Source organism: Melozone crissalis, unplaced genomic scaffold (genome assembly GCF_028551555.1).
Source record: "Melozone crissalis strain CALT ecotype California unplaced genomic scaffold, PUWL_Pcris_2 ptg000063l_1, whole genome shotgun sequence".
In the NCBI taxonomy this organism is placed as follows: domain Eukaryota; kingdom Metazoa; phylum Chordata; class Aves; order Passeriformes; family Passerellidae; genus Melozone; species Melozone crissalis.
In genome coordinates, this window is record NW_026535841.1 from 14,049,227 (window position 1) to 14,062,363 (window position 13,137).

Consider the following 13,137-nt stretch of genomic DNA (forward strand, 5'->3'; position numbering starts at 1 on the left):
ATACACAACACAGCAATAAAGAAGTTCTAAATAGTAGTCAGAAAAATATCCCAGTGCAATCAAAATGCTTTTTTAAGCCCCAAATCATTGCATGCTGTTCCAAAAGGGGGAGTAATGACAAAGGTACAAATGGGCTCCCAGTGCCCAGCAAGTGGAGCTCACCAATTACCCCAAACCAAGTTCTCTCCTAAAAGTTGTTTTGTTAAAGGTTGACTTAAAGAGTATCTAAGGGCTCTTTTAGCAGAAGCATTTCTGTGCACTGTCACAAGGGTGCAAGCAAATAAAAATAATTGAAGCAATTGTCTCAGTTGTCTCCAGGGTTGTCATGATGATGTTGATAAAATCAAATAAAGTGGAAGTTATTGCACATTGTTAGTGAGCAGCACAGTTGTGAATTGGCAGTGGAGAAGCTGAAGAGCTTAAAAGGTTTGCTCATTATCTAGATTTATTGTTTTCAGTTGTGGGAAGATGTTGGCTAAGCAAAATAACATCATAATACCTGGTCTTGGTGGTGTGTTTTGAACAAAAATATTTTCTTGTTGTTTTTGTGGCTTTTACTGGATTATTAAAACATGCTGTGTCAATCCGTACACTCTTAATGGATTTAGCAGCTTGGGTTTATCCTCTGTTGCCATTTTCTCTGCCTGTACGTCTGTGGAGAGCATGAATTTCTATGGCAGTGAAAGACAACCAAGATCAGACACCCAAAAATGTTTGGGAAAATATGGAGAACAAAGCAAATTTTGTGTTAGACATCAGCTCTGCGTCCTTCCAGCCTCTCCAGAACTATTCATGTTGGGAGGAAAGGGTTTAGGCTTTGGCATCCTGTATCAATCAGGGCTGTGTGCCAGCCCAGGGTTTGGGGTGCTGCTCCTGGGGGGACTCACCCAGGTTTTGGGGTGCCCTGGGCAGCAAGGCAGAATGCTGTAATACACAAATCTTCATCATTCACAAGCTGCATGCTGCCCTTGCCTTCATTTCCTCATCTCAAACTGCTCAGATCTTCATTTCCTCAGGGGCAGAGGGTCAGGACCTTCAGTCTGGAGGTGTTCCCTGAGAGTTCCCTTCATTTGGCTTCAATGAGGGTATTGAGCACCTCCAGAAGGCTCCTCTTGTGTTGGCTCTTCAGTAAAACACCCTTACAGAATTAATCCTCTTGAGACAGAGGAGCGAGACCTTTTCCACTCAAGTATTTGATAAACTAATGTACCTTGGTAATGTGAGGTCACTGAATTCTTATTGGATTTGGTTACAGTTTGTCAGAGTAAGAACTGGCCGTTATCAACCTGGAAAAGACTCTCAAGCAACATGATAACCTCACATTTATTATTTTCCAATTTTCCCAATACCTCATGTCTGCTCCATTTTTGAGGGTGTTGTTTACACTGCTGTGCCTCTCATAAACAAATTGCCATTTACTGAAAGCATTATTTTATGAGTGAATGGAACTTGTGATTTCCTGTAATAGCCCAGTGCAGCAATAGAAGGCTGTGACTTTTATCAGCTCAGTTGTTGCTGACCCATGAGTGGGAGCCAGCAGAGCCTTGGTGTGGCACTGCAGAGTGCCCAGAAATGCCGCCCTGCATCTCATTCCCTGCCCAAACACACAGGGCAGCCCCTAAAGCTTGGCTAGCAATGCTAATCTTTCTTAGTAGTGAATAATTTTGTTTATTTAAGGTAAATACAAACCAGTCGTGCTGTTGCTGCTGCATTAATATCAGTCAGAGTGTCATTACATTAATTCAGTAATTCATGTTGGGCTCAGGCAAATTCAATTCATTGTTATTTCAGTGCCAGGTGATTTTGTGGTGCTGGTTAAAGAGCTGTGCTGGACCCTCACAGTGATCTGATATTTTATAAAAATAAATGCAGCTCCTTTATGTGGATGTGTCAATGGGGAAAGCTCTGGGACTGAGCAGCACTTATTGGCATAACAACTCCTTTATTGGGATAACTCCTTTATTCTGGAGCTGGTTGGAGCCACAGTTGGCTTTCTGTGGGATGGATTTTCCATTCTGTGCTCCAAGTGCAGACTGGGATCCCAACCCCGCTCCCAGCTGGGTGTGGATGGGGACTGGTGTGACAAAGCTTGGCCGGGCTGTAAATGCACCAGACAGGTATGAGGGCAGACAACAGCAAATTGGGCAAAAATCCCAAGGATTTAGGCGTTTTTCCAGCCCCCAGCAGAGGCAGGATTGTGGAGGTACTCAAATAGGATTATAAATCACCATTTGAAGAAGAGGACCTACTTACAGGAGTTTGTGAGAGGAAATAAATCCAAAAAGACCCATGGGGTTCTTTTTTTCTCCTCTCACCAGAGAGAAAAATGTGTAATGAATGTCTCATGTCTGAAACACTGGGCTGGATTCATCAAAGGGAGTTAGTAATTACCAAATTGAGAGAATCATGAAGCGCTTTTCTAAATTTGAAAGGCTCATCAAGAATAGATCAGGAGCAGGCAAAATTAATAGTTATGAACTCATTTCCATAGAAATGGACTTATTAGCAAGCATGCCAGCTGCCTAAAATTATAAGGTCTTTTCCTTGTGCTTGCAGGAAATAATCTTTTTTTATAAAAGTAATTTTGACTTTTTATTTTTTATTGCTTCTCTAAACTAGAGTTTGGCAAAATCCTAAACCGGGAGAAAACTTCACTGGACAATGGAGATATTTAACTAAAAAGAGAGAAAAGATTTGGAAAGGAGAAGTGATTTATAGTCCTTGGATTCCATCAGACTCTCCCCAAGAGTGCAAACTTATTTAAGAGAAAAATGAAATAAGTCTCCAGGAAAAGCTGGGAAATCTTGATAGGATAAAGTTTGGTTTAACAGGATTTAATGGTTGATAACAGCATGAGTTACAGTCCTTGTCTTCTCTGCTGGTGCATTTTCCCACTGGAGGCATTTTGTCTCCACCAGGCAGATGGACAGTGACCACCAAGAGCAAAGTTCTGCCCCCAGTTCCAAACCAGACCAAAAATTGAAGGTTTGCCCAGGGTGGAACCCCTGCTTTTAAAAAACTCTTCAGTGGTTATGCTGCACAGCCAGGAGAGAAATTGAAATGCAGGTGTTGGGATGGGAATTTATCAGCTAATGGAGCTGACATAAGTAAATGCTGACATTTGAGGTCTTGATTATGGTTTAATTTATCTCTGGTTTTACTTTAGCAACCCCCATCAATTTCAGCAGAAAAAGGCAGTGGTCTCCCACACGGTATTGCAGAGGATGGTTAATAAATTGCAGGAATTATGAATGTAATACCAGCCTTTCCACAGGAAACCTCTGTAGGATAAGAGATGAAGCAGCCAGTAGGTGAGCACTAGTCTGAACATGAGAGAAATTCACTTTTCAGGTTTTATCATGAGTTTGTACCAGCTGTAACCTGGGAAGAGGCTCAGAACAAAGAGGGTGAATTCATCAGTGGGGTGCTCGGTGTCCCAGATACCACAGCACCTGGCATTGCTCCAAGGCTCCAGCTCTAAAGGGGACAAAAACCATAATTTCAGAGAAAATTCATCCACCTGCTGGGGAACAGAGAGCAGACAGCTGAATCCTGGTTTGCCAAAGCTGTGCACGCAGGGCAGGCTCTGCAGGTGAGAGATGGCTCAAGGCCATCTCCTGCAGCAGAAGCCCAAGAGGGAAGTGGAACCTTCTTTTATCAATATTCACGTGTCATGCTGCTTAATTGGCTCCTGAGACAAAGCAGAAAACCTCAGACAAACGTTTGGTGGTGTTTTTCCAAGCAGTGCTAAGGATTCTCTTTGGAACCAGCATCGAGACCTGGGAGGGAGGACAGTTGTGTTTTAATTCACCTGTTAATGTAGCTTTGTTTGAATATACCTGTTAATGTGGTTTTGTTTGAATTCACCCGCTCATGTAGCTTTGTTTTGATTTGCCTGTTAATGTAGCTTTGTTCTGAGTCACCTGTTAATGCAGCTTTGTTTGAATTCACCTGCTAATGTAGCTTTGTTTGAATATACCTGTTAATGTGGTTTTGTTTGAATTCACCTGCTCATGTAGCTTTGTTTTGATTCGCCTGTTAATGTAGCTTTGTTCTGATTCACCTGTTAATGCAGCTTTGTTTGAATTCACCTGCTAATGTAGCTTTGTTTTAATTCACCTGTTCATGCAGTTTTGTTTTAATTTACCTGTTAATGTAGTTTTGTTTTAATTTACCTGCTAATGCAGCTTTGTTTGAATTCACCTGCTAATGCAGCTGCATCTGAGGAAGGTTTATGTATAAGATACAAGCCCACTGTTGTGGTTTCTTTCTGGATGTGTAAAAGGAAAGCCAGGAAAGGAATAATTGAAAGCGTTGTGGGCTGAACTAAAATGCCAATCAGTGGGACCCATGGATTGGATTTGTCACTGCAGACTAACCTGTTATTTAATGAGTCTCTTTGTACCCAAATCCTCCACTGGTGGTTTTGTTCTCAATTTGAACCATTCCTGGGTGGTTTTGAGAGTGGCAGCTCTTGGCCTGAGCAGGCTGAAGTGAAATTGCAGACCTAAACAAACCTTGACAGGCCCAATATCTAAATCCATAGTTAGTGGAAAGCTCATATCCAAATTTTAGTTCTGTGTTGTGAGCATATTAATTGTATGCAACTTAGATAAAACAAACTGCTGGAGGTGATACACGGAAACCAATGAAGTTCAGTTTATGTTTTTAACAAAAATGGTTTAATTACATCCCTGTTATTATGTAATAAAATTTATCTTAAAAGGTTTTTGCTGGTTGTCTGGTTGGCCACACAAAAGATGCCTTAATAGCTTCTAGTTGTGCCTGGAGGTGGATATTATCTTCTGTCAGCATGGAAAATATTTATCCTCCAGGCATTGAAGCATATGTTTAGGTCGTTTGTTGTCAGAAAGAAAACACGAAAATCAATAATTCCCGCTCAGAATTTTTTCCCCCTTTACAATTCTCCTTGAGAAACATATGGCAAACCCAGATTCTGCCTCTGTGCATTTGGGGAGAGGAAAAGGATGTTTGGAGTCTCTGTTTTCTGCAGCAGCAGCTGAAACTGTGAGCACAGCTCCTGGAGTGGCTGCTTTGGGGAGGGACACACAGACAATGAATGTGCCACTGGCCTGGCACACAGAAAATTCAGATTTTACCCCAAAACTTGAGCAGTGTAGGTAAAATCAGGCGTTTCTGCAGCAGAAGCAGCATCTGGCTCTGCAGTCAGAGCCTTTCCATCCTCTCCATGCCTGTCACCTCCACCAGGTCCCCTCACTGTCTGAGTCTGGAACTTGCATTCTTTGTAAATATTTGTGTGTAAACTTTGCATGATTTGTGAAACAACTCAGTTTGTGGGGACGTTTGGATGAGCAAAGGCTGTTTTCCAAGCAGATCCCTGCTGAGGATGCTCTGAGTGCTGCTGGTTAAAGCTTGGTGTCTGTTTGCTTCTCTGTAACACAAAAACAAGCTCTGTTTTTCTAACCTGAGGATTAATTATTGATATTTACATAGCTTTGGACCTGAGGAAAGTGATAAGAGTTGCTGTTGAGAAAGGAAGCAGAAGTAATTCTTAAATTCATTTCTGACTGCTGTGCATTTACATCCATTTCTTTACTTTTAAACTTTTATTTCCAGATGAGAAATATATGATTGCCATATAATTACCAGTCTGCACCACTGACGAGGAGAATGTTGTCATGAATTCAAAATAGGGATAATCTACCCCTCATTTATTGTCATGTATAATTTCTGCAAATCCATTTTTTCACTGAGATAAAGACCAGTTTGGGTTTGAAAGGCTTTTTTTCCCCTCCACAAGAGCTCATTTCTGGTAGAACATGAGGAATGGCCAAGTATTCTGTTGTTTTGCAGCATCAAAATTATAATAATGTTGTATTAAATAATTTAGCAACTTCTGTGCAATGCCTTTCCAAGGGTTTGTGGCTTATTCTGCAAGTTCATTGTGATTATGGAGAATGAATGCCTGAGTTTAATGGGAAAAATTTCAGGAAACTAAAAGATGAACTTTCACCTTATTTAGAAAGTTCTGCAATTGTCCATGTGCAGTTTTATTTAGGTTTCTGTCAGTGTCTCAAGGCTGAGACACTGAATTTAATGTGAATTTAATGGCGAGTAGGAAAGAGAAATGAAAATCCACTTTGCTATCAACACCCCGGTGACGATGTGGGGAATCTGCCTTGTTTTGCAGAGCAAACATGACCTCCTACGAGATCCTGCAGATGGATTTTGAGGTTGACAACGGCAGCAGCCTGGCAGGGGCGCAGCAGATCACCTGGCAGGTGGAATACCCGCGGGACGACTCGGTCAGCGAGCTCGTGGTGTCCGAGATCTTCGTCAGCCGCACCATGTTCGTGGGCATCGTGCCCCTTGCCATGGTAAGGACGTGTTCCTTGGTCCCTTTTCTCAGTGCTTTTGTGGGAATTGTTCCTCTTGCCATGGTAAGGACCTGCTGCTGATCCCTTTTCTCAGTGCTTTTGTGGGAATTGTTTCTCCTTGCCATGGTAAGGACGTGTTCTTGATCCCTTTTCTGAGTGGTTTTATGGGAATTGTTCCTCTTCCCATGATAAGGACTTGCTCCTGATCCATTTTTTGAATGTCTTTATGGGAATCATTCCCCTTGCCATGGTGAGGACCTGCTGCTAGTCCCTGTTCTTATAGGAATTGTTCCTCTTGCCTTGGTAAGAATCTGCACCTGCTCCCTTTTCTGAGTGTTTTTATGGGAATTGTTTCTCTTGTCATAGTTAGGACCTGCTGCTGATCCCTTTTCTGAATGTTTTTATGGGAATTGTTCCTCTTGCCATGGTAAGAACCTACCCCTGCTCCCTATTTTTATGGGAATCATGCCCCTTGTCATGGTAAGGACCTGTTCTTGATCCCTTTTCTGAATGTTATCATGGGAATTGTTCCTCTTGCATGGTGAGAACCTGCTCCTGATCCATTTTCTGAGTGTTGGTATGGGAATTGTTCTTCTTGCCATGGTAAAGACCTGCTGCTGTCCCTTTTCTAAATGTTCTTATGGGAATTGTTCCCCTTGCCATGGTAAGAACCTGTTCCTGCTCCCTTTTCTGGCTGTTTTTGTGGGAATTTTTCCTCTTACCATGATAAGAACCTGCTGCTGATCCCTCTTCTGAATGTATTTATGGGAATCATCCCTCTTGCCATGGTTAGAACCTGCTGCTGATCCCTTTTGCTGAATGTTTTTGTGGGAATTGTTCCTTTTGCCATGGTAAGGACCTGCTGCTGATCCCTATTTTTATGGAAATTGTTCCTCTTGCCATACTAAGAACTTGCTGCTTCTCCTTTTTGCTGAATGTTTTTATGGGAATCATTCCCATTGCCATGGTAAGAACCTCCCCCTGTCCTCTATTTTTATGGGAATATTTCCTTTTGCCATGGCAAGAACCTGCCCCTTACTCCCTTTTCTGAATGTTTTTATGGGAATAGTTCCTTTTGCCATGGCAAGAACCTGCCCCTGCTCCCTTTTGCTCAATGTTTCCGCTGATCCTCGTTAGTATTCGAGGAATGGGAGCCTTTTTATTATGAGCTGCTTCCTATGCACCTGCTGCAAGCGATTTAAATGCAAAAAATCCATTTCAATAATATTTTATTTACCTGATGCGCCGTAATGGCTCCTTGGAAACCATTTGGGCCTTTTGTGAAAATCCTTTGCCGTTTGTGGGTTATTGGGCTGGTGCATGGAAATGGCTCCTGCGTCCTCTCTGTGTGGATGGCACTGCCAGGCTGAGCTCTGAGGGTGCTGCTGTCATTAGTGGGGACATTTTCACTGAAATAAATTAGCTTTGCACGTGTGGGAAGCTTCATTGCTAAACCAAACAACTGGGCTGTTCGCTGCTCTGCTTTCCCCCAAAAGAGCCAAACAGTCCAGTGAGCTGCAAAGTGCCAATTTAATAAAAGATTTAATAAAAGGCCTGGATTGAGTAGCACAGAAAGGATAAAATACCTCCTGAAAATGGAGGTGTCCAGCAGGTTGAGGTGTATGAGTGCAGGAAGCTTGCAGCTGATTATTTATTTTAAAAATGCAAATATCTCCTGGTAAAATCAGAGGCACCTTTTCCAGGAGGAGCTTTGAGCTGTGTTGGGGCATGATGGATTTTTTAATATCAGAGCTTTACACAGGAACAAGGATTTCATGGGGAAATTGGGGGTAAAAGCAGAGAAACAGCCAAAGTGTGGATGCTACAGCATTTCCTCAGAAGCACCCACTCTTTTTTACTTGGTTCCTCATGAACATTTGCCCTTCATCCCATACCTGCCAAAGCATTTTCTGCTCAAAAAGCTGAAAGGGATTGGATGGGCCTGCTTGTACAGGGGAAATAAATAAATAAATGCTAATTCCTAAAACTGTGCAAATTAACAAATTGGCTTTTCCTTCAGTACTCTGTTATTATTTGGTATTTATGTAGTGTTTTATATTTTTGGAACTCTTTGTAGACATTAATTAATCAGACCTGAATAAACTAAGCTTGATGAGAATAGAAAATGAAATGGAAATGAAGTCACTCTCATTTAGTTTTACCTGTTTCTGAATGACTTCTAAGTCCCTTTTTATATTCTTAAAGGTACTTTTAAAGCACTTACTCTTACAGAACTCTTGCTTATTATCTCTAAAAACCATTTTGGTTAGAAAAGAGGAAGAATTTATACCTTTAAGAACAAGTGACAGCAGGGATGAGTGGCTTTGAAGACTGTAAATGCTGTTTTGTAACCTAAACTCTTGTTTTGTTTAGGCTTTAATTCAGCTAAAAAAGCAGGGATGCACCAAGGGAAATATGGGTTGGGTATTAGGAAGAAGTTTTTTACAGAAAGGGTGATAAGTTCTGAAATGTGATAAAGTTCACATTGCAGTCCCCATCCCTGGGTGTGTTTAACAAAGCCTGGATGTGGCACTGGGGGCCAGGGTTTGGCTGAGGGGTTGGGGATGGGTTGGGCTCAGTCTTGAAGGGCTCTTCCAACCCAGTGATTCTGTGAGTTCTGTGAATTCTGGTAATTCTGTGAATTCATTGAATTGATTCTCCTGACATTTGGTGCCCAGATGAACACACTGAACTCACACCCCCCCCAAGTAAAGGTGATCCATTCCCCTCAAACACAGGAGAACAGATCAGGGTGAGGAAAGCACATCCAGAGCTCTTTTTGGTGCCTCTGTTATGCTGCTGAATATCAGGGGAAAATCTGCTATTCTGCCTTCTGCTGCTAATTCCCATTGCTGACTGCAAACACAGCAGGTGATTATTTTATAATGTTTATGGCATTGATATAGGCTGGGAGCTGTGAGTCTGGTTGGTGTCTGATGCAGCAGAAGGTGTGTTTTAGCATCCAGAAGGTCCAGCAGAACATTCTAAACTTGGATCTAAACTAGACAGCTTGATTTATCTTAATATAAAAATGTGATATAATAATCCTGCAAAGTGGAAGTGCATGTCCTGCTAATTACAGAAACTGATAGCACAGATAAATCTGCTCTGTCCAGCGATGATATAACCCTGTAATTCTCAGTTATTGCTCTTGATCTAAGCAGACATCATCTGCAATTGCCAAAGCTGTGGAAAGTTGGTGGTAGCAAGGTCGTCAGTGGAGTCTGGCACTCCTGGGATGCAGAAACAAACACTGCCCCAGCTTTCAGTCTGTCACCCAGGCTTCTGTCACCAACACCTGGGGTTTGGTTAATCTGTTACCTAACTAACAGTTGGCAAAAACATAAAGAAAAAGAGAAAAAAATTAAAATCCAGGTCTTTTAGAGAGTTTCTAGGCAACCAGGACTTAGTTAAAGTAAAGAATTAGACATTGAAGAGATGTATCTTAACTGGTTTATGTAAGCAGGCTCCAGCTGGGGCTGAAGGCTTGAGGAACAATGGATTTAATAATAGAAAAATACCTGGCATTGTCTCCTTCTGTGGGGAAAGGATGGTTTGGTCTGTGGCTGGCAGCCCTGCTCTCTCAGAGGTCCATGCTGAAATCCTGTCTGTGCAGCAATGGAACTGAGAGTCCCAGGCTGGCGTTAACCAAAGCAGTTTTCAATGCTTCAGAATCAATATTGCCCCAGGGCTCTGTGCCCCTCAGCCGCAGACATTTCTGTTTTTTACAGGTGTCTGAACAATGTCTTCAGGAAGTTTGTTTCCTCCCCAGAATGGGCGCTGTTGCTGAAATAAAGGTTTCCTGAGGCTGTGAGTCCCTTACACACATGGCTGTGCCTGCTCTGCTGAGGTTCCTTTAGATGGGAGCCTGGAGAATTGCATTTCAGGTTCCTGCCAGACAAGAACACCCAGGAAAATTGTCCTTAAAGTGCCCATTTCTGTGACTCAGGCTGAAATGGGATTGCTGAGGGCAACACTTGGCTGATTTGTTTGAGAAAAAACCTTTTTATTTATTTTGTTTTTTATTTTAAATATTTTTAAATAGCTTAAATATATTTATTTTAAATAATTTAAAATTTTATTTATTATATTTTAGTTTTTATATATTATTTTTTACGTAAGAATTTATTTTTCCTACAAAAATCAGGGTTTGCTAATGGAATTTTTATTTAGAGAGCAGTTAAAAGAGCACACTCAGTCCAAGGTGGAAGGTGACCCAGGCTTAGAAAGCAGCACCTCAAACTAAACCAGAAAATGTCACTCTTCAGCAGCTTTTCCTTTGCCTGCTCTGGGTTTGGCTGTAAAAACCAAACCCACTTCATTCTCAAGTATAAAAAAGCCAGGATCAGTCATTTCTAGCAAACCCAGATGATTTATGTATCTCTCAGAAGTTGGTTAAATGCATTTATGTGCAAAATTTTCCCCTATGTGTTTATCCCTTGCACTTAATGCATATTTCTTACTTGCAATCACATTGACCTTTGGCTTTGCAGTTCCTTTTTAACAGTGCCTTTGTGTTGTACTTTGCATGCAAAGGAACCTGCCCAGAATGGGATTTTGTCCTTCCCAACATTCACTGATTTATTAAAAACAATTAAATATAAATTCAGTCCAGAGTGGATCTTCATCCCAGAAATACCAGGGATTATCAACATTGTTTTAAAATAAAACTGGAATCTGTGGCTCCCAGATCACAGATTTCAGTGTGAATTTTAACACTGATTAATGGCAGCAGGATTGAAGCCTTGAGCTTTCCTCAAGTCCCACATTGGAAGGATTGATTTTATACTCAGAGCAAATTAACTACTGTGGAGAGAGTACAGAATAGGAAAAAAGAGATTCTTCTTTTGTATTACTTTATTTCCCATGCCCATAGCAAGTGTTTTATGTCTCTGCAGCAGAGATAAGATCTTGTGCAATTATTACCATCTCCAAATTAATTGTCATAGAGAATTAAATGGTTTTGTTTTGTCAGGCTGCTCCTAAAACCACAGGGTGAATTTTATGGAGAAAGATGAAAATTTAAAAAGATTTCTTGGAACACATCAACCAAAACACTGAAGGTTTATTGAGTTTGATCAGGGGTGGGCTTTGAAACACTGAGAGGGAATTTGTGGGAGCAGATGTGAGGAATGTCCTCATGGGCCAGGAATGGGCAAGGCCAGAATTATCCCCCTGGACCTGCTGCCGACACTGCTCTGGGTGCAGCCCAGCACAGACACAATAATGTACAAATATTCCATTTTGGGAGAAAAAAGCACCTTTTTTTTTCTTTTTTTTCTTTTTTTTTTCTCTTTTTTTTTTTTTTTTTTTTTTTTTGTGAAGTGAAAACGTCCCATTCTGAATATGGCAGATAGGAACATTTTGGTCATGTCAGCATTCTTCCTCAGTGAGTGAGAATTCTTCCAAAAATGAAATTCCAGACAAATCTCTTCAATTTCATCAAGTGTTTCATTTTTAACTGGACTGTGTTTTCCAAAGGATATCACATTTTTTTTCCTCTTTCAGTCTAATTCTGGGCATCTGAAGTAGGTTTTGGAATGGCTCAATGTGAACCATTATCCCTTTTTTCCTCTGCTCAGTTAAACATCCTCTACCATTTAATTTTGAGAGTGAAAAAGAAAGAAACTAAAGGAAAATTTCCTATTGGTGGGACAAAAATAATGGCATTTTGAGTGTTTCCATGAAAGCAATGTGACATGACAAATTTTAAGAAGCTCTGTGAATACTATTAATATTTATGATGCACTCAAGAAAACAGCTATTGTGTGCCACATCCATCAAAGATAAGAACTGTATTCTGCTGTGTTGGGTGATAAACATTGAATGACAATAGCTGGAGATTATGTGAGGTTTTCATCCTTGTGTTGAGTAAAGCACCATGTTATTCCACTGAGAACCAACAATTTGCTTTCATGAAATTTGATACACTCGCTGATACTCCTTACAATCAGAGTCCAAAATATTAATGAACATGCAGAGAGGGCTGATGCCAAATTCTCCAGATCCTTTAGGACCCAGGCAGCATTTCCCACCAATCCACCTCTTGGAAATCACTCTGGATCTCCCCAGATCACAGAGATTTGCCCATATTGTCAGGTGGGTGAGTGCAGGGGATTGTGGCGTGGCAGGCTGGCTCCTGTCCCATGTTTGTCCTCAGAGCATTCCCCACACAGGGCGGGATTGTCTGTGCCATGGGAACCCTGTGCTGGTCCCACAAACCATCCCCTAAATGTGGCTGGGGTGTCCCCAGCCTGGCCTTGCTGTAAAATGCAGTTTTGGAGCTGATTTAGGATCACCTGGGGACAGACAAAAGGGATTTTCCTTTGCTTGCTCTGGGCTTGGATGTAAAAACCAAACCCACTTCATTCTCAAGTATAAAAAGGGCAGGATCAGTCATTTCTAGCAAACCCAGATGATTTATGTATCTCTCAGAAGTTGGTTAAATGCATTTATGTGCAAAATTGTCCCCTATGTGTTTATCCCTTGCACTTAATGCACATTTCTTACTTGCAATCACTTTGACCTTTGGCTTTGCAGTTCCTTTTTAACAGTGCCTTTGTGTTGTACTCTGCATGCAAAGGAACCTGCCCAGAATGGGATTTTCTCCTCCTCTTCCTGCTCCCAGCACATTTTCCTGTTCCCCTGCTTCCACCCAGAGCTGTGGCTGCTGCAGGGATGGATCCCCTGGCACAGACTCTGCTCTACTCCTCTCCTTCCTGGAGATCAGAGCGGAGTGCCTCAGCTCTGCACCTCACAGGCCTCCTTTGGAAAGAAT

At 41.6% G+C, this 13,137-nt stretch overlaps 1 protein-coding gene across 1 annotated transcript in view; it reads left to right on the forward strand.

Annotated features, from left to right (window-relative positions):
• Window positions 1-13,137, forward strand: part of TMEM132B (transmembrane protein 132B) — a 210,209-nt gene that overhangs the window by 139,261 nt on the left and 57,811 nt on the right. The window contains exon 4 of the mRNA XM_054289062.1: window positions 6,173-6,359. Coding sequence (XP_054145037.1) covers window positions 6,173-6,359 — 187 coding nt within the window. The remainder of the gene's footprint in view (window positions 1-6,172; window positions 6,360-13,137) is intronic.